Source organism: Panthera leo, chromosome A2 (genome assembly GCF_018350215.1).
Source record: "Panthera leo isolate Ple1 chromosome A2, P.leo_Ple1_pat1.1, whole genome shotgun sequence".
Taxonomy (NCBI): Eukaryota; Metazoa; Chordata; class Mammalia; order Carnivora; family Felidae; genus Panthera; species Panthera leo.
The window spans coordinates 6839485-6862955 of record NC_056680.1 but is presented as its reverse complement, the minus strand read 5'-3'; the positions used below and the strand labels follow the sequence as shown (position 1 = coordinate 6862955).

The following is a 23471-nucleotide window of genomic DNA, read 5'->3' as shown; positions in this document are numbered from 1 at the left end:
TGGCTCCATTCTCCACTAGATGGCGCTGCTTAGTTTACTGGAGTGAATTGTGGCGCTCGTAGGTGTGTATGCGCATGCGTGGGAGGGGTGAAAAATGGCATCTACCCAGGCTCTAGTATCGCAATTCTGTGTCTCCCCCAGCAGCAATCGACCGCCTGTCCTTTGTCTTCGGCTTCCATCCACTCCCCGCTCTTTCCCTGTCCGTGAGCAAGCCATCAGGCTGCAGGCGGCACCTCCCTTCTGAGTTTTATCTCAGATGCGGCTTTGTTTCCCGACCCCTCGCTTCTGAGGGGCCGCGGTTTTGTCCCGCTCACACCTTCTGGGGGAGGGTCTCACCGAGCAATGGCCGGTGCCGGCCACACCCAGGACCGTTCGTGGGACTGTGCCGCCTCCGATGCCCAGAGACTGTGGCTGGGCGCCACCCCGCCCCGGAAAAAGCTCCCATGATCTGTAGCAGCAGCGTTTCAGAGATTACGGAAAATCGCGACACGCGTCTGGCACCAGGTTTCCCCTTAACGCCCTTGTTCCAGCACCAGCGAATGTGGCTGTTCTCCAGTCTGCCGGCACCTTTGCCTGTGTGGGGGCCGCACGGCCTCTACTGGCTGTCCTCCCAGCAGGGGAACCGCCTCTCCCCGTGTGGCCCGAAGCCCCCCGGACTCCACTCTGCTCCTGGGGATTCGCCCTTCCCACCAGAGCACCCCCAGGTATGGAACTGGAGAGTTTCAGACTCTGCGCTCCCCGTTTGTAGATTCGTAATGGCATTTAAACCCTCTCCTTTCTCCTTTCTCCCTTTTTAGTTCAGCCCCTGTGGCTGTTTCTACTTTTCTACTTTCTCTCCAGCTGCTTTGGGGGGGGGGGTGCTTTTCCCATACTCTCCCCCATCTCTGTCCTCTCTGCACAAGCAAAAACAACTCCCTGCCCTCTGCGGCTTCTCTCTCCCCCAGTTCACTTCTCCACGTGGTGTACCTGCTGAGTTCTGTGGTTCAGGTTGTGCAGATTGTTGTGTTAATCCTCAAATCAGTTTTCTAGGTGTGCAGGATGGTTCAGTGTTGATCTGGCTGCATTTCATGAATACAAGATGCAAAAAAACCTTTCATGCTCTCTTTTATTTTTATTTATTAATTTTTTGGTGCAAAAAGGTGATTAAAAAATTCTTTTAATGTTTATTTATTTTTGAGAGAGAAAGAGTGTGAGCATGGGAGGGGCAGAGTGGGAGGGAGACAGAGGATCTGAAGCAGGCTCCAGGCTCTGTGCTGACAGCAGAGAGCCCGATGTGGGCTTGAACTCATGAACCATAATATCATGACCTGAACTGAAGTCGGATGCTTAACACTGGCTGAGCTACCCAGGTGCCCCAGAAGGTGATTTTATTAAAGCATGGAGACAGGACCTGTGGGCAGAAAGAGCTGCCCATGTGTGTTTATTTTAGAAATTACCAGTGAGGAAGAGGTAAGAAGCTTCTATAATTGTCATTTTTTTTCTCCTGAATATAAAGATAATTAGATAAAACACACTCAAATGTTATCTTTTACATGTACCATGTCAAACATTTTGCATTTATTATTTTAAATCCCAACATTACCCTGAAAGTGTAATTATTCAGGTGTATTTGCTTCTATTTCCTTCTATTTCTTCACCAGCCTTTCTGGGGGCTCGAATGTTCAGAGGCCTCCATATCAGGCAGGGTTAGCTCATTAAGAGATACTTTCTCTTTAGGACTATGAGGATGCACATTTAACAATTTTATTTATTTGCATAAGACCCCTTATATATCATTCTCTCTCCCACTATTCTGTTTAAAAAAAAAAAAAGGGGGCGCCTGGGTGGCTCAGTCGGTTAAGCGGCCGACTTCGGCTCAGGTCGTGATCTCGCGGTCCGTGAGTTCGAGCCCCGCGTCGGGCTCTGGGCTGACAGCTCAGAGCCTGGAGCCTGCTTCCGATTCTGTGTCTCCCTCTCTCTGACCTTCCCCCATTCATCCTCTGTCTCTCTCTGTCTCAAAAATAAATAAACGTTAAAAAAAAAAAAAAAAGCTTTACTCTAGCTTCAGAGAGGAACATTTGAGAAAATTGCAGCAACGTATTTTCCCAGCATACTTATTTTTCTTTCTCCTGTAGGGTAAGAGTCAAGGAATTTGTGAAACATTTTAAATCCACCACTACCATGAGTAGCAAGGTCACATATTCCAAATGAGACAACTGCAAGACTGTGGGCCCCCAGCAGCCTGGTTCCCTGAGTGTGGCACGGGACCCCTGTGCCCAGTGTCTGTTAACATCAATGACATATGTGCATCTGTCTAATTCGTGACAGATTCACACAAGCCTCCCTTTGATCTGGCAGCATTTTCTAAACTTGATTTCAGGCCCTGCAGATGTGCTCTGTTTTGATGTTAGTCAATACACCCTACGAGGGAGCAGACAGGCATGGGAAACTGAAGATCAAGGCATTGACGAGTATAGAGCAACTTTCATGCCTAACCCGTTAAGGGAGACCTGAATCTGTGAGGTTCATTTCAAAAGGACTCAGGAGGCAAGATGAGGAGTGTTGACTGACCAAAAATGGTACATGATACACAATGTTCATTTTTGGATAATGCTGAAAAACAGTTTACTGTTTGAATAAGTGATGAATGCAGGACTCAAGATGTATCCTGCCTTCTAAGAACACAACCCTCAGGGGACCACCTATTTAATTAGGGAGCGTTACTCTTTTATGGAAGTATTTTAGCCAATAAATGAAGACAGAACTAGAATGTCAGCTTTCTGTAACTCCCAGCGGATTAGTGGATCCAGACAATAGTTATTTCAAGAAGCAAGACAGTATATATGTAAAGACATACTTTAAAATGTTTGCACCCCCCCTCAAAAAACAATTGAGCCTCAACCTAATTAGGCTTCTAGACTAGAGGTAGGCAGACTTTTTCAGTAAAGAGCCAGATGGTAAATATTTTAGATTTGTAAGCCTCTGTCACAAGTACTCAACTCAGAGGTAGCATACAAGCTACATGCATGAGGTATAAATGAATGGTTATGTTCCAATAAACCTTTATTTACTGTATCTTGTCCATAGGGCTGTATTTTCTCAAACTGTATTCCAGAGTACAACCTCAATGATTTTATTCTATTTTTTTTAACGTTTATTTATTTTTGAGACAGAGAGAGACAGAGCATGAATGGGGGAGGGTCAGAAAGAGGGAACACAGGATCTGAAACAGACTCCAGGCTCTGAGCTGTCAGCACAGAGCCCGACGCGGGGCTCGAACTCACGGACCGCGAGATCACGACCTGAGCCGAAGTCGGCCGCTTAACCGACTGAGCCACCCAGGCGTCCCGTCAATGATTTTATTCTAGATTTATTTACTTGGAGGCATCTTAACAGGACTTTTCAGTCCTCTTTTCTACTCGTTAAGTACCTCTACTTGACAAAGAATTGTAGAATATAAGAACTTGGGACAGGATGGTGTGTGTGTGGGGGGGGGGGGGTAAGTGTTGAGGGAAATGCAAAGCAAGAAAGGGAGAGGAAAAGAGATGGGAGAGAGGGACGCAGGAGAAAAAGATAGATGTATTTAAGAAAGTTTCTCTTAAGTTTTGTTTTCTTGTCACCTCCATCTTTTCTATCAAACCCCTCAGGAACATGAAATCAGGAAACTTCTCAGCTACTACAGAATTCCTCCTCCTGGGACTGTCAGAGGATCCACAACTGCAGCCCCTGCTATTCTGTGTGTTCCTGTCTATGTACCTGGTCTCTGTGTTCGGGAACCTACTCATCATCCTGGCCATTGTGTACGACTCCCACCTCCACACCCCCATGTACTTCTTCCTCTCCAACCTGTCTTTTGTTGACATCTGTCTCACCTCCACTACCGTCCCAAAGATGCTTGTGAACATCCAGACACAGAGCAAATCCATCAGTTACACAGGCTGCCTCACCCAAATCTGCTTCGTCCTGACTTTTGCTGGATCAGAAAATGGAATTCTGGTAATGATGGCCTTTGATCGATTTGTGGCCATCTGTCACCCATTGAGGTACAAGGCCATCATGAACCCCAAGCTCTGTAGGCTGTTGGTTCTGCCGTCTTTCGTCATTAGTGTTCTGGATGCCCTTCTCCACACTTTGATGGCACTGAGGCTGTCCTTCTGCACAGACCTGGAAATTCCCCACTTTTTCTGTGAATTAGCTCATGTCCTCAAGCTTGCCTGTTCTGATATCCTCATCAATAACATCCTTGTGTACTTAGTGACCAGCCTGTTGGGTGTTGTACCTCTCTCTGGGATAATTATCTCTTACACTCAAATTGTCTCCTCTGTTCTGAAAATCCCATCAGCTGGTGGAAAGTATAAGGCATTTTCCATCTGTGGGTCACACTTAATAGTTGTTTCCTTGTTCTATGGGACAGGTTTTGGGGTATACCTGAGTTCTGCAGCTACTCACTCCTCCCGGAAGAGTGCAATAGTATCAGTGATGTATACCGTGGTCACCCCCATGATGAACCCTTTTATCTATAGTCTGAGGAACAAGGACATGATGGGGGCTTTGAGGAAGCTCATCTCTAGAATATCAGCTTCCCATTAATGTGGCAGCTGCTTTGGGCTTACACACACTGCTGCAATTTGACAGAGAGAAATAATGTGCGATCCAGAAAGCCTGACCAACATTGAATATATGAAACCAGAGGTCAAGTGGTGAGGGTAAGAATTTTGGAATCAGACCAGCTGGGTTTGAATCCTACCTCTGCTGAAACATAGCCATGTGACCTTTGACAATTTATTTTAACTCTCTAAACTCGGTTTCCTCGTCCATAAAATTGGCATGATTATATTAGTTTATATTTGGAGGGGGTGTGAGATACTTCAACTCAATCAGTGAGGATGCATGCCTTCAACTATAATAAAGCAAAATTCTCAGCTCCAATAGGGTCAGATGATAAAAACAATTATCTTTCCTTACAAAAATTTCAGGGATGGGGCACCTGGGTGGCTCAGTTTGTTAGGTGTCTGACTTCAGCTCAGGTTATGATCTCCCTGCTTGTGAGTTTGAGCCCCGTTGAGTTCGAGTCCCGGGTCGGGCTCTGTGCTAACAGCTCGGAGCTTAAAGCCTGCTTCAGATTCTGTCTCCGTTTGTCTGCCCCTGCCCTGCTCTCTCTCTCTCCCCCTCCTCAAATATAAAAATAAATAAATAGATAAAACTTCAGGGCTATTGTAGGTCCAGGCAGAGAACCACAGGGCTGCATTTCACTCTGCCATGGGTTGGCTTTTGCCTACAGTCGTCTTCCTGGTGGTCCCTGATGCCTGCAACAGTGCAGAGACCTTTCAGACCCAGAAATGAAAACCAACAGCCTCTCCTTGTGTTTCTTTTCAACACAAACATAATCGTTCCAAGGAGACATCCAGAAGGCATTGTTTTTACCATGAGCCCAAATTGAGATAAGTGTCCTGTATTGGTGTCGTATTGCCATTGTAACACCTTACCACAAGCTTAGCAGCTTAAAACAACACGAATGAATTCTGTTGCTGTCTGAAACCAGCTACATGAGCTAAAGTCAAAGTGTTAGGTTCCTTCTGAAAGCTCTTTTGAGAAAAAGCTATCATTTAATTGGTACAGAATTTCTGCTTGGGATGATAAAAATGTTCAGGAGATGGATAGTGGTAATAGTCATACAACATTGTGAATATTCTTAATGCCATGGAATTGCACACTTAAAATGGCTGAAATAGTAAATTTTATGCTATACATTTTTTACTACTCCTCCTCCCCCCTAAAAAAATTCATTCCAATATACCAAAGCGTTAAACACAAGAATCAGAGGGGTTAAATATTTCAGAAGATGATATAAGAAAATATTTTTATTACCACAGAGAAATTAAGCATTTCTTAAAAGAATGAGCACAATCCAAAAGGTAAAGACTAAGAAATTCAAGCACTTTGGGGCAGCTGGGAGGCTCAGTTGGTTAAGCATCCTACTTCAGCTCAGGTCATGATCTCGCGGTTCGTGGGTTCGAGCCCTGCATCGGGCCCTGTGCTGACGGCTCAGAGCCCGAAGCCTGCTTCAGATTCTGTGTCTCCCTCTCTCTCTGCCCCTCCCCAACTCACGCTCTGTCTCTGTCTCTCAAAAATAAATAAATGTTAAAAAAATGTTTAAAAAGAAATTCAAGCACTTTACAAATGAGCCACTAAAGCAAGTGACTCATTAAATGAAAATTCAGAAATGTTCTTTCAATATCACAAGAATAAAAAAGCAGGGAAAATAAACTTCCCCGAAATATTTCCTGATGAGATCTTGCTCACCCTGCCAGTATCAATATGATTTTAATAGCACAGACACACCTATTAATATATTCCAGCACAATAAAAAATCAATCCTTTTCTTCCCTCCCCTGGTAACCACATTCTACTTTCTGTCTTTATGAATTTGCCTATTCAAGTTACCTTAAACTAAAATTATACAATATTTGTCCTTTTTTATCTGGCTCATTTCACTAATGTTTTCAGGGTTCATCCGTATTGTAGCACCTGTCAGGATTTCATTCCTTCTTATGGCTGAATTATGTATATATGGTTCACACCTACAATTCTCAGGCTTCCTGATATCATTGATTACATACAGATGCCATTGGTTCTATCTTAAAATTTTTTTTAAATGTTTTTTCATTTTTGAGAGACAGAGACAGATTGTGAGCAGGGGAGGGACAGGGAGAGAGGGAGACAGAGAATCTGAAACAGGCTCCAGACTCCAAGCTGTCAGCACAGAGCCCCATGCGGGGCTTGAACTCACAAACTGTGAGATCATGACCTGAGCCAAAGTGGACCCTTAACCAACTGAGCCACCTAGGTGCCCCCATTAGTTCTATCTTTAAAAAAAGGAAGACTGGAACTCAGCCGAGGAGGGCATGTCCACATTTGCAAGCTCTGTGATATAGATGTGAGCAGAAACAGAGAAATGAGTGGTGAACACCTAGACTCATAAGATCAACCATCTGGAATTCCTCATTTCTATTGTTTTAGTCTTAAGAGAATTTGCACTGCCTTGGGATCAGAATGACAATATAATTGTTTGGCTAATGAAGAGCTTTGGGTATTGATCCTCCAGAGGCACAGAGACTATAAATTGTGACATCCTCACTCAACAGCCCTGCCCCAGTAAAGACACAGCATACCTGTGTCTCATCCCAGCAATGATCCCTTTCGCCCAGGGGCCTGGTGCTTCACTTGGTCCCTTTCCTCTTCCTATGGATAGAGCTCTGGTCTCTATCATTCAACACCTAGCAGAGACGACCTGCATTATTCCACAGTGATGTCACCTAGGTAAACCGATGTCCCATAGTATTTGGAAATGAGGGCCTGTATTTTACTACGTTTATCCAGCAGAAACTTTGAGAAGAGTACATACATAAAAGGATTAAAATCAAGATATCTGTTTGCCTCCTTCCTGTCTTCTATCTCGTTGACATGTTCCCTTGTATCTTTCCTCCAATCCCCAAATAGTTATCATTCTGCCAGTCCCCTATTCTCTCTCTATAAGGAAATACTATTTTCCTTCTCAGTAAGAACATGCTCATTTGCAAATATGGTGATTGTTACCAAGAGGTAGCTTGGGCATTTTCCCTCTAACTTTTAATTCCTTATCTCTTTGCCAGGCTGTGAGGTCTCTGTGGAAGGAGCTGGAGATCCAGATAGACTTATCAGTCTGATTACCTGTTTCTTGTAATAAAGCTATCAAATGGTTTTGTATTTTATTTTACTTTTATTTATTTTTTTTAACATTTATTTATTTTTGAGAGACAGAGAAAGAGCATGAGCGGGGAAGGGTCAGAGAGAGAAGGAGACACAGAATCCAAAGCAGGCTTCAGGCTCTGAGTTGTCAGCACAGAGCCCAATGTGGACCTTGAATTCATGAATTGTGAGATCACGACCTGAGCCAAAGTCAGATGCTTAACCGACTGAACCACCCAGTTGCCCCCAAATGTTTCAAATGATCAAAACAGAATGAGTAGTGTAATTTTAAAAATGACAACTCCTCAACTCTTTCCAGAATTAACAAATGTTTACTCGTTGCTTTACTAACTTTAAATCTTTCTTCAAAATAACAAAATAATATGCATAAAGAAGGCATCTCTCCACTTAAGTCTTTCCTTTCCCAACATGGTGCTTGCATTTGGTGATACTCCTGCCTGCCCAGGAATCAACATTTCATTGCCTTGTTACCACATCATTTCCATCAGATTCATCAACAATATGGAACTCAGAAATGAAACAAGCATTCTAGAATTTCTTCTCATGGAAGTGACAGAGAATCCAGAACTGCAGTCCCTCATCTTCAGCCTGTTCCTGTCCATGTATCTGGTCACCATCTTGGGAAATCTGCTCATTGTCTTGGCTGTTAGCTTGGACTCCCACCTCCACACCCCCATGTACTTCTTCCTCTCCAACCTGTCTTTTGTTGACATCTGTCTCACCTCCACTACCATCCCAAAGATGCTTGTGAACATCGAGACACAGAGCAAACCCATTAGTTACACAGGCTGCCTCACCCAAATCTGCTTTGTCTTCGTTTTTGCAAGTTTGGACAGTTGTATTCTTTCAGTAATGGCCTATGATCGCTATGTGGCCATTTGTCATCCACTGAGGTACAATGTCATTATGAACTTCCATCTCTGTGGCCTTTTGATTCTTCTTTCCCTGTTTTTTAGCATCGTGGATGCCCTGGCGCACAGTCTGGTGGTGTTGCAGCTGACCTTCTGTGCAGACCTCGAAATCCCTCTCTTCTTCTGTGAGGTTGTTCAGGTCATCAAGCTCGCCTGTTCTGACACCCTCATCAATAACATCCTGATATATTTTGCAACTAGTATATTTGGTGGTATCCTTCTGTGTGGAATCATTTTCTCTTACACTTAGATAGTGTCCTCTGTTTTGAGGATGCCACCAGCAGGTGGAAACTATAAAGTACGTGTGGGTCTCACCTCTCAGTTGTCTTTGTTCTATGGGACAGGTTTTGGAGTCTACATTAGTTCTGCCCTTGCTGACTCTTCCAGAAATGCTGCAATGCTTTCAATGATGTACACTGTTGTCCCTCAAATGATGAACCCTTTCATCTACAACCTGAGGAACAGGGCATGAAGGGAGCCTTGAGGAAACTGATAAGTAGAACTTCTCTTCTGTGACTGTGTTAGCTGCGTGCACTGGGGTTTCTAGAATGAGTCAAGGTGACAGAAATATTGGGTGAGCCAGAATGCCTGATTCTTGCATCCCCAAGTTCTTCTAAAATGACTATAGAACACGATGGGTAGTTTCATCTTAACTTTGGGTTGAAACTTTATTTGTTCTTTGTACAGTTCTGTGATGTTTCAAGAATGAGTTCCATTGTCAAACTCAGTTTCTTTGGTCAGGTCCATAAAGCTGAACACAAGGTAGGGCATTTAGTGATTTTGTTTCAACACTCAAAGAAAAGAAGTTGGATGGATCATGGAGAGGATCCAAATAAGTCTGTTGTCATAGAGACAAAATTCTGCCAATTCCACAGATTATTATACTTTTTGAACTGCACCTCGGAAATAAGCCTGCTATGACACACAGGAGGAGCTGATCTTTTATACCTAATTTGGCAATTGCCTGAGTGATCACTGGTAAACTGTATCTGTGCAAAGACACTATCAGCATCTATTACACTCAGTTTCATCATCTGTAAAATTGCTATAATCTGATTATCTCAGTGGCTTGAGATGATAGTGAAATGATTTATCTTAATTAGTAAACAAAACAAAACAAAACCCTTTGTTCCTGCTAAAAGAAAGTAACTGTGCCTCTAAAAGACACAAGCAATAGAGAATGTTATATATATATTTTTAAGTTTTTATTTTAATTCCAGTTAGCTAACATATAGGGTTATATTAGTTTCAGGTGTACAATATAGTGATTCAACACTTCCATACATTACCTGGTGCTCATCATGAGAAGTGTCCTCTTGACCCCATCACTCATTTCACCCATCCTCGCCCCCCCCACCTCCCCTCTGGTAATCATCAGTTTGTTCTCTATAGTTAATCTATTTCTTAGTTTGCCTCTCTCTCTTTTTTTCCCTTTGCTTGTTTGTTTTCTTTCTTCAATTTCACATATGAGTGAAATCATACAGTATTTATCTTTCTCTGACTATGTCACTTAGCATAATATTCAAGTGCTCTGAATGGCAAGATTTCACTCCTCTGAAGCAGCCTCCAGGCTCCAGGCTCTGAGCTGTCAGCACAGAGCCTAATGTGGAGCTCGAACCCATGAACTGCAAGATCATGACCTGAGCCAAAGTCGAAATTTTGAATCTGGCCATTCATGGAGCCCTTGAATATATGATATGATATGATATGATATAAAAAATATAATATAATAATATATATAATATACCATGTCTTTATCCATTAGTCTATCAATGGACACTTAGGTTGTTTCCATAATTTGGCTATTGCAAATAATGCTGCAATAAACATCAGGGTGCATGCATGTATCTCTTTAAATTAGTGTTTTTGTATTTTTTCGGTAAATATCCCGTAGCACAATTACTGGATCATGGGGTAGTTCTATTCTTAACTTTTTGAGAAATCTTCATACTGTTATCCACAGTGGCTGTACCAGTTTGCATTCCCACCAACAGTGCATGACGGTTTCTTTTTCTCCACATCCATGTCCATGCCTATGGTTTCTTGTGTTACTGATTTTAGCCAAGGAATGTTATATTATTTTTTTTAATGTTTATTTATTTTTGAGAGAGAGAGACTGAGCATAAGTGGGGGAAGGGCAGAGAGAGGGAGACACAGAATCCGAAGCAGGCTCTAGGCTCTGAGCTGTCAGCACAGGGTCCGACGCAGGGCTCGAACACACAAACTGAGATCATGACCTGAGCCGAAGTTGGACACTTAACCGACTGAGCCATCCAGGTGCCCCTGGAATGTTATATATTCTTAAAATTTTTTTTTAATGTTTATTTATTTTTGAGAGAGATAGAGACAGAATGCGAGTGGGTTAGGGGCAGAGAGAGAGGGAGACACAGAATCCAAAGCAGGCTCCAGGCTCTGAGCTGTCAGCACAGAGCCCAATGCAGGGCTTCAACTCACAAGCTGTGAGATCGTGACCTGAGCCGAAGTCGGACACTCAACTGACTGAGCCACCCAGGCGCCCCAGAAATGTTATATATTCTTGATAACCACTTAAGAGGTAGGGAATATAGAGGAAAAATTATTCATTTTTCCATGTGGTGATTGTGTCTAGGGCTTGTTTCCATCACGGGCACTGATGGCTGCAACAGATATAGGCATCTTATCCAGATATGATGCCCGAAGACAGACGTCTGTCGAACTCTGGCTCTATTGTTACTTGACATTGCCTGGAATCATCCTGAATATATCCCCTTTAATCTATTCCCTGAGAATAGGATTGTATGCCATCCACTTAATGTAACCTTGGTGTGGCAAAAATAATTACTGATTGTATGAAATGTAACTCCTGCTGATGAGTCTACCCTCAAAAGCATTGTAAGCACTTAGGACAACGCATGACAGGTAGCAAGTACTCCACAAGATTTAACTGTTATCATTGTGTTCCATATTTTACATGGCTTAATATAGCCTATATATTCTTAAGTCTTGTCTTCTCACATATTTTTACCGCTGGCTTCAGCAATTTGCTTCATTTTGTTATAGTTATTGTTTTTTAATGTTTATTTGTTTTTGAGAGAGAGAGAGAGAGAGAGAGAGAGAGAGAGAGAATGAATGAATCTGAAGCAGGCTCCAGACTTTGAGCTGTCAGCACAGAGCCTGATGTGGGGTTCGAACCCATGAACCATGAGATCATGACCTGAGCCAAAGTCAGACACTTAACCGACCGAGCCACTCAGGCACCCCTCTTTAATTTCTTTCATAAGTGTTCTATAGTTTTCAGAGTACAGATCTTTTACCTCTTTGGTTAGCATCATTCCTAGGTATCTTACTGTTTTTGGTTTTAAATGTATTATTTATATCAATATATACGAACTATACTTTCACAACTAAAATTGGTATCAGACTTACTGATGTCATTCTTTGGATAGAGATCCCTTCATTAATAGCTAAAAAAAAAAAAAAAGCAGACTGCATTTCAATTAGTGAAGGATGGTGTACCTATATTTGCAAAGGATTGAAATGGAGAGGAACAGACCCAGATGGACATGGTGTACACCTGGCCTTATGGGGTCAAGAAAGCACCATCTGTAATTCCACCGTTCTAGAGTCTTGGTCTTTAAGGATTTACACTGCCCTGGGATCTCTGGGACAATAAAATTTCTTGGTTAATAAGGAGCTTTGGAAATTAAACCTCCAGGGATACAGAGACTGCAATCTGCCTGTGCCCATCTCGTTCAACAATTCCTCCCGTGAAAAGTAGTAGCATACCTGAGTCTCCTCCCATAGATGATCTGTCTTGTTAGGAGCTTGGGTCTCACTCAATCCCTCTGCCCTTCCTGAGGGCAGATCTTCCATACGGTACATCAGAGATGGCAGTCATCCTTCCACTATGATGCCAACCAGGTAACCTCACACCCCTTACTCAATGTTTGGAAATGAGGGCAGGTGTTTGACTACAGGTTCATCCAGGGGAAGCTGTGAAGAGAGCACACACACCACATGATTGAAACCAACTCACCCAGGGTCCTCCCGTTTGTCCGTTGTCTTCTTCACGTGTTTCCTCGTGCTTTTTATTAATGCTCCATTTACTAATATCATATTCACTCTAGAGTGTGGCCAGGACCATTTCTTCCTGAATAGAAATCTGTCTTTCAAAAAACATGATGACTGTTATAAAATTTTCTGACATTTACTTGCAGTTTAGAAGTGGTAGGAGGGCAGGAAGTTTGGAAAAGTTCACCTTGACATATGTATGTATTATCTCAGTTGTCTGCCTATGACATCTCTGGGGATCCAGACAGACTCTCAAGCTGCCTCACCAGTGTTTCTCTTTATAAAATCACCAAATGTTTTAACAAACAGAACATCATAAACAATGTAGTTGTAAAAAATGACTACCTAGTCATCCTTTCCAGACTTAACAATTGTTGATGCCCTACTATATCAGCTTCAGTCTTTTTCATTTTTAAAGAAACAGAATAATACACTTACAGAAGGCACCCATATCTTATTCCTCTCTATTAGTCTCCATCCCATCCCAAGATGGTTTTTGCCTCCAGTGATGCTCCTCCTGCCAATCTCGGAAACACACATTTGATTAAATCTATCTTTTCCATCAGATTAATCACCAATATGGAATCTAGAAATGACACACATGTTTCAGATTTCCTTCTCATGAAAGTGACAGAGGATCCAGAACTGCAGTCCCTCCTATTCAGCCTGTTCCTGTCCATGTACCTGGTCACCATCCTGGGAAACCTGCTCATCATCCTGGCTGTCAGTTCGGACTCCCACCTCCACACCCCCATGTACTTCTTCCTCTCCAACCTGTCCTTTACTGACATCTGCTTAAGCACAACCACGATCCCAAAGATGCTGGTGAACATCCAGGCCCAGAGTCAGAGCATCACTTATGCAGGCTGCCTCACCCAGATCTGCTTTATCTTGGTTTTTGCAAGTTTAGAAAGTAGTCTCCTTGCAGTAATGGCCTATGACCGCTATGTGGCCGTTTGTCATCCACTAAGGTACACAGTCATCATGAAGCCCTGCCTCTGTAGTCTGCTGATTCTACTCCCCCTGTTCATTATCATCGTGGATGCCCTGGTGCACAGTCTGATGGTGTTGCAGCTGACCTTCTGCACAGACGTCGAAATCCCTCTCTTCTTCTGTGAGGTTGTTCAGGTCATCAAGCTCGCCTGTTCTGACACCCTCATCAATAACATCCTGATATATTTTGCAACTAGTGTATTTGGTGGTATTCCTTTATGTGGAATCATTTTCTCTTACACTCAGATAGTGTCCTCTGTTTTGAGGATGCCATCCCTGGGCAGAAAGTATAAAGCGTTTTCTACATGTGGGTCTCACCTGTCAGTTGTGTCTTTGTTCTATGGGACAGGTTTGGGGGTGTACATTAGTTCTGCTTTTACTAACTCTTCCAGAAACACTGCAGTGCTTTCAATGATGTACACTGTTGTCCCTCAAATGATGAACCCTTTCATCTACAGCCTGAGGAACAGGGACATGAAGGGAGCCTTGAGGAAACTGATAAGTAGAACTTCTCTTCTGTGACTGTGTTATCTGTGTGGACTGGGGTTTCTAGAATGAATCAAAGTGACAGAAATATTGGGTGATTCTGAATGTCTGATTCTTGCATCACCAACTTCTTCTAAATTGACTAGGTAACATCATGGGCAACTTGATTGTAATTTTGGGTTGAAATTTGATTTGTTCTTTGTATAGCTCTGTTGTATTTCAAAAATAAGTTTTCATTCCTAAGCTTGGTGTTTTTGGTGGGTTCCTCACAAGCTGTCCCAAGGCAAGGGTTATACTGAAATGTTAAAAGAGAAGTGGGAGAAGTTGGATAGGTCAGGAAAAGGATCAAACAAGCTTGTGTTTTATAGCAGAGATTTGATTCTGCCTAATCTCATGGTTAGGGCCGTGTGGATTAGACTCCAGAGATAAACCAATTGTGAGACATGGGAGGAGCTGTTTTTTCATACTCCAGTAATTCCCGATACCTGTCACTGGTAAACTGTGTCAGTGCAGGGTTAAAACATCAACATTCACTATACTCAGTTTTATTGTCTACAAAACTGTTATTATGTGATTATCTCAGTGGTTCGAGATTTTGGTTACACCTTTGATCCTGATCAGTGAGGAAGCCATCGTTTCTACTAAGACAAAGTAATGCTGATTGTAAAATGCCAAAATAATAAAGATATTTGTATTTCCCTGATGATGAATGATATTAAGAAATTTTTCATATGTCTGTTAGCCATCTGGATTACTTCTTTGGAAAAATGTCTATTCATGTCTTCTGCATATTAAAAAATTTTTTAAATTTATTTATTTAAATTCAAGTTAACATACAGTATAGTATTGGTTTTAGGAGTAGAACCTAGTGATTCATCACTTACATGTGTCACCCAGGACTCATCCTAATAGGTGCCCATCACCCATTTAGCCCATCCTCCCACCCAGCTCGCCTTCAGCAACCTTCAGTTCGTTCTCTGTATTTAACTTCTCTTATGGTTTGTCTCCCTCTCTGTTTTTATCTTAGTTTTCTTTCCTTTCCCCTATGTTCATCTGTTATGTTTCTTAAATTCCACATACAAGTGAAATCATGATATTTGTCTTTCTCTGACTAACTTATTTCACCTAGCATATTTTTAAATTGGGTTATTTAGAGGGGGTGGAGTTTTATAAATTCTTTACATATTTTGCATACTATCTCTTTATCAGATATGTCCTTTGTAAATATTTTCCCCCATTCCATAGGTTCCCTTTTAGTTTAATTGTTTCCTTCACTGTGCAGAAGCTTTTTATTTTTACAAAGTCCCAATAGTTTATTTTTGCTTCTGTTTCCCTTGTCCAAGGAGACATATCTAGAAAGAAGTTGCTACAGCCAGTGTCAAAGAGGTTGCTGCCTGTGTTTTCCTCTAGAATTTTTATGCTTTCAGGTCTCATATTCAGGTCTTTAATAATTTTGAATTTATTTTTGTTTATGGTATAAGGAAGTGGTCTAGTTTCATTTTTTTGCACGTTGCCATCCAGTTTTCCCAACACCATTTGTTTTTTCCATTGGATATTCTTTCCTGCTTTGTGAAAGATTAATTCACCATATTGTTGTGGATTCATTTCTGGGTTTTCTATTCTTTTCCACTGATCTTTGTATCTGTTTTTGTGCTGGTACTGTACTGTTTTGGTTACTACAGCTTTGTAATGTAACTTGAAGTATGGAAATGTGATGCCACTGGTGTTGCTTTTCTTTCTTGTTTTTCATTTTACAATCAGAAAGAATGAAATCTTGCCATTTGCAACTACATGGATGGTACTGGAGGGTATTATGGTAAGCGAAATTAGTCAGAGAAAGACAAAAATCATATGACTTCACTCATATGAGGACTTTAAGAGACAAAACAGGTGAACATAAGGGAAGGGAAACAAAAATAATATAAAAATGGAGGGGGACAAAACAGAAGAGACTCATAAATACGGCGAACAAACAGGGTTGCTGGAGGGGTTGTGGGAGGGGGGATGGGCTAAATGGGTAAGGGGCACTAAGGAATCTACTCCTGAAATCATTGTTTCACTCTATGCTAACTAATTTGGATGTAAATTTTAAAAACTAAAAATTTTTTTAATTAAATCCAAGTTAGTTAAAATATAGTGTCATATTGGTTTCAGGAGTAGAGTTTAGTGATTCATCACTCACATATAACATTCAGTGCTCATCCCAACAAGTGCCCTCCTTAATGCCAATCACCCATCTAATCCATTGCCCTACCCACCACTCCTACAATAACCTTCAGTTTGTTCTCTGTATTTAAGAGTCTCTTATGATTTGCCTCCCTCTCTGTTTTTAACTTATTTTCAGAATTCCTTTGGCTACATGGGATCTTTTATGGTTCCATACAAATTTTAGGATTGTTTGTTCTACTTCTGTGAAAAAATGCTGTTGATATATTGATAAGGATTGCATTAAATGAATAGATTGCTTTGGGTAGTATAGACATTTTAACAATATTTGTTCTAATCCATGAGCATGGAATGTCTTTCCATTTCTTTGTGTCTTCAATTTCTTTCATCAGTATAGTATAGTTATAAAAGTCTAGGTCTTTCACCATTTTGGCTAGGTTTATTCCTAGGTATCTTGTTGTTTTTAGTGCAAAACAAAATTGTAAATAGGATCGATTCCTTATTTTCTTTTTATGCTGCTTCATTATTGCTTCATATAAATGCAACTGATTTCTGTACATTGTTTTTGTGTGCTTTACTGAATTTGTTTATCAGTTCTAGCACTTTTTTGTTGGAGTCTTTTGGGTTTTCTGTTTAGAGTATCATGTCATCTGCAGATAGTGAAAGTTATTTCCTCCTTGCTGACTTGGATACCTTTTATTTCTTTTTGTTTCTGATTGCTGTGGTTAGGACTTCCATCACACACAAAAATAAACTCAAACTGGATTGAAGAACTAAATGTGAGACCTAAACCCATAAAAGTCCTGGAGGAAAACACAGGCGGTAACGTCTTTGACAATGGCTGTAGCAACTTCTTTCTAGGTATGTCTCCTGAGGCATGGGAGACAAAAGCACAAACAAACTATTGGGACTTCATCAAAATAAAAAAGGTTCTTCATAGCAGAGAAAACAACAGAACTAAAAGGCATCCTATGGAATGGGAGAAGAGATTTGCAAATGACACATCTGATAAAAGGTTAGTATCCAAAATATATAAAGAACTTATAAAACTCAACACCCAAGAATTAAATAATCCAAACAAAAATGAGCGGAAGACATGAATAGACATTTTTCCAAAGAAGACATCCAGATGGCCAACAGACACATGAAAAGATGCTCAATATCACTGACCTTCAGGGAAATACAAGTCAAAACAACAATGAGATGTCACCTCACACCTGTCACAATAGCTAAAATCAGCAGCACAAGAAACAGGTGTTGGTGAGGATGTGGCGAAAGAGGAACCCTCTTGCACTGTTGGTGGGAATGCAAACTTTTGCAGCTACTGTGGAGAACAGTGTGGAGGTTCTCAAAAAGTTAAAAATAGAACTACCATATAATTCAGCCATTGTACTAACAAAAAATACAAAAAATACTAAACCAAAGGGATTCATGCTCCCCAATGTTTATAGCAGCATTATCTACAATAGCCAAATTATGGAAACAGCCCAAGCGTGCATTGATTGATGAGTGGATAAAGAATACAATGAAATATTACTCAGTCATAAAAAGGAATGAAGCATTGCCATTTGCAACAATAGGGATGGAGCTAGAGAACATTATACTAAGGGAAATAAGTCAGTCAGAGAAAAATACCATACAATTTCACTCATGTGGTTTAAGAAATAAAACAAATGATGGGGCACCTGGGTGGCTCAGTCGGTTGAGTGTCTGACTTCAGCTCAGGTCATGATCTCGCAGTCCGTGAGTTCAAGCCCCACATCAGGCTCTGTGCTGTCAGTTCGGAGTCTGGAGCCTGCTTCGGGTTCTGTGTCTCCCTCTCTGACCCTCCCCCCACTTGTGCTCTGTCTCTCTCTGTCTCAAAAATAAATAAAAACATTAAAAAAATAAAACAAATGAGCAAAGGGAAAAAGGAGAGAGGCCAAACGAAAAACAAACTCATTTATTCTGTTTTACTTTTCTTCTTTTAAAAATTTAAATCCCAGTTAGTTAACATATAGTGTAATAATGATTTCAGGAATAGAATTTAATGATTCATCACTTACATATAACACCCAGTGCTCATCCCAGCAAGTGCCCTCCTTAATGCCCATTGCCCATTTACAAAGAACAAACCTTCCATTTGTTCTCTGTATTTTAGAGTCTTTTATGGTTTGTCTCCCTGTTTTTATCTTATTTTTGCTTCCCTTCCCCTTTGTTCATCTGTTTTGAAGAAACAGACTCTTAACTATAGAGAAGAAACTGGTAGTTACCAGAGAGGTGGTGGGTGGGTGGGGCTGGGTTAAATAGGTAATGAGGACCATGATGAGCACCAGGTGATACATGGAATTATTGAATCACTGTATTGTGAACCTGAATCTAATATAGTACTATATGTTAACTAACTGAAATTTAAATAAAAACTAAAAAAAAATGGGAAAAAAAGAGTCTCTTCAACAAATGGTCTTGGGAAAACTGGGCAGCCACATGCAAAAGAATGAAACTGGACCACTTTGTATACCATACACAACTTTCATGATTTTTAAGTATGCAATTTAATGGCAAAATTACATTCACAATATTGGGCAACCATTGCGTCTATTTTCACAGCTTTTCAGAATCAAACAGAAAATCTGTAGCCATTTAGCAATAACTCATTCTAATGTCACACAACCAGCCCTTGACAACCTCTAGTCTACTTTCTGTCTCTTATGATTTCTCCTACTCTAGATATTTCATATAAGACACATCATAAAATACATGTACTTTTGCATCTGGCTTATTTCACTTAGCATGATGTGTTCAAGGTTTGTCCATGTTTTAGCATGTTTCAGAACTGCATTCCTTTTTTTGTTGCTATATTTGTTTTATTTTTATTTTTTTTTTAATTTATATTCTAGTTAACATACTTGGGGAGTAGATAAAGAAGACATGGTATATATACACAATGGAATACTACTCAATGATGAAAAAGAATGAAATCTTGCCATTTGAAACAACATGGTTGGAACTAGAGGGTACTATGCTAAGTGAAATAAGTCAGTCAGAGAAAGACGTATATCATGATTTCACTCATACATGGAGTTTGAGAAACACAACAGATAAACATACGAGAAGGGAAGGAAAAATAAGACAAAAAAAACACAGAGGGAGAAAAACCGTAAGAGACTCTTAAATACAGAGAACAAACTGAGGGTTTCTGGAGAAGAGTTGGGTGGGGGGATGGGTTAAATGGGTGATGGGCAGTAAGGAGGGCACTTGTTGGGATGAGTACTGGGTGTCTTATGTACGAGATGAATCACTGGGTTCTACTCCTGAAGCCATCTTAACACTGTATGTTAAATAACTTGAATTTAAATCTAAAAATCTTATTTAAATATATACATATAATATAGCATAAAATATATACTATTTAAGATATATTAAAATATATATAATAGATATATGAACTTGCACACTGTATTCTTACATCCCAAATAGGTACCAAAATTCTTGATGTCATTGATTAGAGAGCAATGTCTTTGTCCACAACTAAGACAAGAAGACTCTTATCCAATTAGAGAAGGATGGTGTGTCATTTACCAAGCATTTGAAATGGAGATGAGCAGACATAGGTGAGGAAAATTACATGGTGTGCACCTGGACACACAGGGTCAGGGAAGTCCTTCCTTCCAGAGTTTTGGTCTTGAAGGATTTGCACTGCCCTGGGATCTCAGTGACAATAAAATTGTTTGACTAATGAGGAGCTTTGGAAATTGAATCTCTAGGGATACAGAGACTGCACTGTGCATGTGACCACTTACTTATTTCAGCAATCCTTCCTATGAAAAGTAGTGGCATATCTGAGCCTCCTCCCATAGATGATGCATCTTGCTCAGGAGCTTAGGTCTCATTCAGTCCCTCTGCCCTTTCTGAGTACAAATCTCCCAGATGGTGCATTCGAGGGTAATGTCAATCATTATTACACTGTGATACCAGCCAGGTAACCTACATCAATGTTTGGAAATGAAGGCAGATGTTTTACTACAGGTTCATCCAAGGGAAGCCATGAAGAGAGTACATGTATTAGATGATTAGAACCAACTTATCCAAGGTCCTTCTGCCTATGATATTCTTCATATGTTTCCTTGTACTTTGCACCAATACTCAGGTGTCTCCATTAATTAATGTTGTATCCACTCTCTAGTATGGCTAGGACCATTTCTTCCTAGGTAGAAATCTGCTTTTTTAAAAAAACAAAACAAAACAGGATGACTGTTAAACAAGTCTGTGGCATTTACTTACAATTTTGTGGCAGTGAGAGGACAGGAAATTTGGTAAAGTTTACCTAATCTTCCTATTCCTGGTTCTCGACATAATTGTATATTATCTGAGTTGCCTACCTCTGAGGTCTCTGGGGATCCAGACAGAATCTTCAGCTGCCTCCCCAGTCTGTTTCTCTTCATAAAATTACCAAATGTTTCAAATAATCAAAATGGTACAGATAGTGCAATATTTGAAACTAGCTACCTCTTGATCCTTGTGGGAATTAACAATGGATGACCCTCTGGTGTATCAGCTTCAGGTTTTGTTAAAGGAACAGAATCACATGCATACAGACGGCACCTTCTTCTTAATCCTCTCTGTTAGTCTCTGTCTCATCCTAAGACAGTGTCTGTCACTGGTGATGCTCCTCCTGCTGGTCTAGAAAACACACATGTGATTGTGTTGTCACTCCACCTTCTCCATCAGATTCATCGACAACATGGGACCCAGCAACAAAACAGCAGTTCCCGAATTCCTTCTTATGCAAGTGACAGAGGATCCAGAACTGAAGCCCTTTCTCTTTATTCTGTTTCTGTCCATATACCTGGTCACCATCCTAGGAAACCTGCTCATCATCCTGGCTGTCAGTTCGGACTCCCACCTCCACACCCCCATGTACTTCTTCCTCTCCAACCTGTCCTTTACTGACATCTGTTTAAGCACAACCATGATCCCAAAGATGCTGGTGAACATACAGGCACAGAATCAGAGCATCACTTATGCAGGCTGCCTCACCCAGATCTACTTTGTTCTAGTTTTTGCTAGTTTGGAAAGTTTTCTTCTTGCAGCAATGGCCTGTGATCGCTATGTGGCCATTTGTCACCCACTGAGGTACACAGTCATCATGAACTCCCGCTTCTGTGGCCTGCTGATTCTAGTCTCCTTGTGCATTAACACTGTGGATGCCCTGATGCACAGTCTGATGGTGTTGCAGCTGACCTTCTGCACAGACGTCAAAATCCCTCTCTTCTTCTGTGAAGTTGTTCAGGTCATCAAGCTCGCCTGTTCTGACACCCTCGTCAATAACATCCTGATATATTTTGCAGCTAGCCTATTCGGTGGTATCCCTGTGTGTGGAATCATTTTCTCTTACACTCAAATAGTGTCCTCTGTTTTGAGGATGCCATCCGTGGGCAGAAAGTATAAAGCGTTTTCTACATGTGGGTCTCACCTGTCAGTTGTGTCTTTGTTCTATGGGACAGGTTTGGGGGTGTACATTAGTTCTGCTTTTACTAACTCTTCCAGAAACACTGCAGTGCTTTCAATGATGTACACTGTTGTCCCTCAAATGATGAACCCTTTCATCTACAGCCTGAGGAACAGGGATATGAAGGGAGCCTTGGGAAAACTCATGGGTAAGATACCATTGTTTTTTCAGGAGTGTGTTGTTTAATTTCCCTATACTTGTTAGTTGCCATTTTTCCTTCTTACTTATTTCTAGCTTCACACTGTGATGGTCAGAAAAGACACTGTACGATTTCAATATTTTAAATTTATTGAAACTTGCTTTGTGGCCTTGATATGATCTATCCTGGAGAAGAATGGGTCTTGTACTGTGGTTGGATGGAATGTTTACATATATTGGTTTTGTTTGTTTATACTGTTTTTCAAGTTCTCTCATTGATCTATCCAAGGGCACTAACCTTTGTGGAAAGTGATGTATTGAAGTCTCTAAGTATCATTGTGGAAATGTGTATTTCTTACCTCATATCTGTCATGTTTGCTTCATGTATTTTGAGGCCCTGTTGTTTAGTCTATGTATGTTTATAATTGTTATATCATCTTGATTATTTACCTTTTAATCCCTGTCTCTGTGTATCTATTTATTTTCCAACTTATTTTCTTTGTTAATTTTAATATTTTTGACTTAAAGTCTATTTTTCTTCTCTGATATTAGTTCTTTTTTGGCAATGAATTGGCTGGAGTCTATTTTTCTATTTTTTCATTTAAAACCTATTACTGTTTGTGGATCCATAGTGAGTGTCATAAACAACCTATATTCACATCATGTTTCCTTTTTTTTTTTTTAATTTTTATGCTTATTTCTTTATTTTGAGAGAGAGACAGAAAGAATCGGGGGTGGGCCAGAGAGAGGGGGAGAGAGAGAATCCCAAAGAGGCTCTATACTGTCAGTTCAGAGCTCGACGTGGGGCTGGAACTTACAAAGTATGAGATCATGACCTGAGCAGAAACCAAGAGTCTAATGCTAACCAACTGAGCTACCCAGATGCCCCATTCACATCTTGTTTCCTTTATCTTTCTTCCAATCTCTACCTTTTGATTGGAGAGTTTAATTACTTACTTTTAACATACTTATTGATAAGGAGATACTTAATTTTTCCTTGAAAAATTTTATTTTATTTATGTCTGATACCTTTTTATGTTCTTTATTTCTTCCATGATTGCCCTCCTTTCTCCCTTGCTGATTTATTGTAGAAATATTTTGGGATCCATTCTCGTTGTCTTTTTGGAATATATCCAACTAATTGTCTCTATGGTTATCATGGGCATTACATTTTATATGCTAAATTTATAAAAATATAGTTTGAATTCATGCCAGTTTTATTTCAATAGCATGCAAAACCTCTGCTCAAAACCTCTGCTGTTATATTGCTTGGTCCTTTCTTCTTTGTGTCACAAATTAAATATTTATCCATTGTTGCCGATAGTATAGATTTAAAATGTTTTACATTTTTTTTTTACAACCAATGGGAAATAAAAACTGGAATTATTAACCAAAAATACAGTACTGTTTTTTATTTGTCCATGCATTTATCTTTATCAGAAATCTTTATTTTTTTCATACAGCATTGAATTACTCTGTAGTGTCTATTCATTTTAACCTGAAAGAAT

At 40.5% G+C, this 23471-nt stretch overlaps 3 protein-coding genes and 1 pseudogene across 4 annotated transcripts in view; all 4 read left to right on the top strand.

The window, feature by feature from the left end:
- LOC122213907 (olfactory receptor 7G3-like) overlaps nt 1-4569 on the top strand; it is a 44096-nt gene extending 39527 nt beyond the window's left edge. Inside the window, exons 1-2 of one of the 2 annotated variants that reach the window (XM_042928308.1) lie at nt 666-704; nt 3627-4569. In XM_042928308.1, the coding sequence (XP_042784242.1) occupies nt 3631-4569 (939 nt within the window). In that variant the 5' untranslated portion in view covers nt 666-704; nt 3627-3630. Of the gene's footprint in view, nt 1-665; nt 705-3626 lie in introns of those variants that run through there. The other variant, XM_042928307.1, reaches the window with a different exon arrangement.
- LOC122213909 (olfactory receptor 7G1-like) lies at nt 676-14463 on the top strand. The gene is made up of 2 exons (XM_042928310.1): nt 676-704; nt 13256-14463. Exon 2 carries the CDS (start codon nt 13269-13271, stop codon nt 14202-14204), a length of 936 nt encoding a protein of 311 aa, XP_042784244.1. The 5' UTR covers nt 676-704; nt 13256-13268; the 3' UTR covers nt 14205-14463.
- On the top strand, nt 8230-9155 carry LOC122213910 (annotated as a pseudogene).
- A 6576-nt stretch (nt 14464-21039) lies between the features above and the next one.
- On the top strand, nt 21040-22011 carry LOC122213914 (olfactory receptor 7G1-like). Its single transcript, XM_042928318.1, has one exon. It carries the CDS (start codon nt 21058-21060, stop codon nt 22009-22011), a length of 954 nt encoding a protein of 317 aa, XP_042784252.1. The 5' UTR covers nt 21040-21057.
- The last annotated feature ends 1460 nt before the right edge of the window (nt 22012-23471 follow it).

Bases quoted from the DNA above. Each gene is read 5' to 3' on its own strand.
- LOC122213909 (XM_042928310.1), top strand. From the start codon at position 13,269: ATGGAATCTAGAAATGACACACATGTTTCAGATTTCCTTCTCATGAAA.
- LOC122213914 (XM_042928318.1), top strand. From the start codon at position 21,058: ATGGGACCCAGCAACAAAACAGCAGTTCCCGAATTCCTTCTTATGCAA.